The 2,391-nt window shown below is 36.3% G+C and overlaps 1 protein-coding gene across 1 annotated transcript; it reads right to left on the bottom strand.

Annotated features, from left to right (window-relative positions):
* Positions 1-565: 565 nt before the first annotated feature.
* On the bottom strand, positions 566-1,616 carry LOC101357791 (olfactory receptor 4F3/4F16/4F29-like). The gene is given in 2 exon segments (XM_012555250.2): positions 566-878; positions 880-1,616. Coding segments are annotated over 2 exon segments (927 nt in total). The 5' UTR covers positions 1,494-1,616.
* Between the last annotated feature and the right edge of the window lie 775 nt (positions 1,617-2,391).

Consider the following 2,391-nt stretch of genomic DNA (forward strand, 5'->3'; position numbering starts at 1 on the left):
ATTAAGCTAACAAAACCTGATATCATTAATTATTTAAATAATCCAGCTAACTCTTGCTCTCATTCCCTGCTTATTAATGTTCTCATCATCACTTGACTTCCCAGAGGCTTCCCTATAGTGAAAGAATGAATTAGGACTATATGGAATTCCAGACCACTTCACAGATTTTGTGTGTGCGTGTGTGACAAATTAATAAATTGGCATCTTGATTGTATATTTTCATCTAGTGTCAATTGTTTTAGCATTAATCCATAATCCTTTATATAACGCACTCTGGGACAATGAAGAGATTCAGTTTTAAAGCCCGGACCATGGTAAATTCACCAAAGTAATGTCTCCTGAGAGACAATAAATTGGTCTTCTCCTGGAGATACTTTTCACCCTACCACATACTTCAGTCAACAGTAAGCCAGCAACACAATTTCTCAGTTAAGATTTTAAAAGAGCCATGTTTAATATGGGACAACAAAATATTAGCAATATACTTGGAAACTCCTGCTATTAAAGTAATATAAATTTAATGTTACTCCAAGACAGTAATGAAACAACATAATACTTTTGACATTTAAGAAATCCTTCTGTAAACAATAAGTTGACTGCATACTCTCTTCATTGCCATCTTCATCTCCTTGTTCCTGAATGTGTAGATGACTAGATTCAGAAAAGGAATGAGAACTGCATCAGAAATGGCAAGGAATTTGTCTAGGTGTGATGTGGCGTGAGGCCAGCTATAAACAAAGATGCAAGGACCAAAGAACAAAATTACCACCATGATATGAGTTGATAACGTGGAGAGAGCCTTGGATGAGCCACCTAAAGAGTGTTTCCAAACAGTGATCAGGATAAAAAGGTAGGAGATGATCAAAAATGATCCCAGAGATAAACCCACTGTTGGCTGTGACCGCGAACTCTAGTCTATAGGTGTATATGCAGGCAAGTTTGGTAAATCGAGGGAAGTCACAGTAAAAGCTACTCAGCACATTAGGACCAGAAAATGGCAATTTTGTCACAAAAACTAGTTGAAACACAGAGTGGGTCAAACCAATTATCCATGCAGCAACCTGGGGCAAAATACACATTTTGGGGCTCACAATAGTAAAATAGTGGACAGGCTTACAAATGGCCATATATCTGTCAAAGGCCGTGGCTATGAGCAGCACCATCTCCACACCACCAATGACATGAATGAAAAAGATCTGAGCAATGCAGCCTCCAAAGGAGATGACTTTGCACCTTCTGAAAAGGTTGTAAATCATCTTGGAGGAAATAACAGAAGAAATATCCAGGTCAATAAAGGAGAGATTAGCCAACAGAAAGTATATGGGGGAGTGTAAGTGAGGGTCAGAAGTCACCATAAGGACAATGAGGGAATTTCCCATCATGATTGGAACATAAAACATAGAGACTACAAAGAGGATAAGTTGGATCTCCCAGGAATTGGAGTGTCCCAGGAACATAAATTCTAACACCACTGAGTGATTTGCTCCATCCATTGATTTATCAGCTAGAGTACTCTAAAGTTATCAGCTAAAAGAAAATGAAAAGGAAATAAAAATAACGATGGCATTAATACCCTAGAATTATAATGATTAATTATTCAAGGATATTCACATTATGCATATAATTAGAAGTCACAAGAAAGAAAGTTTTGCTTAAAAGATAACGTATAAAGTTATCAACGAAAATTAATAGAGGAGCCATACATGGCCAAAAAAAGAACAAATGCAAGCCTTGGATGCTAACTGAAAGATCAGCAGTTGGGACCCATCAGCCACTCTTTGGGAGAAAGACGTGACAATCTGCTTCGGTGAAGATTTACAGCCTTGGAAACCCTATGGGCAGTTGTTTCTACTCTGTATGACAGAGTCATTATGAGTCAGAATCAACTTGATGGCAGTGAGTTTGGTTTTTTAGTTTATCACCATCATCGTGTTACTTTTACTAGTATTTTTACTTACTGAGGGGCTCAATTTATACTACATGAATAACAAAATAAATAAAATATAAGGAGAAAAAAGCTCACTTTCTATGCATTGCAACAGGAAAAAAGAAATGTCAAAAATGTAACCGATGGCTGTTACTTTCATATGCTAGACAGTGATTATAAAGGAAAAGACTAAGAAAAAGACATGGATTTAGTGCTGAGACATCTTTAGTGCCAATAAAGACAGTAGTTGTAATAAAATAGTAGAAAGAGAATCAAGATTGCATGGAGGTAATGAATGATGACAAAGTGGAGACAGTAAGATTAGAAATGAAAATTTCAATAAAGTAGGGTAAGCAGTTTTAAAAAAAGGTGGGAAAGTAAGGTAATATACTACATACAGAAAACTTGTGGGATAGAAATTATCAATAAACAGTTAGGTGATGAATAAAAGGTTTTCCAAGCAA

Source organism: Trichechus manatus, unplaced genomic scaffold (genome assembly GCF_000243295.1).
Source record: "Trichechus manatus latirostris isolate Lorelei unplaced genomic scaffold, TriManLat1.0 scaffold00035, whole genome shotgun sequence".
Lineage (NCBI taxonomy): Eukaryota > Metazoa > Chordata > Mammalia > Sirenia > Trichechidae > Trichechus > Trichechus manatus.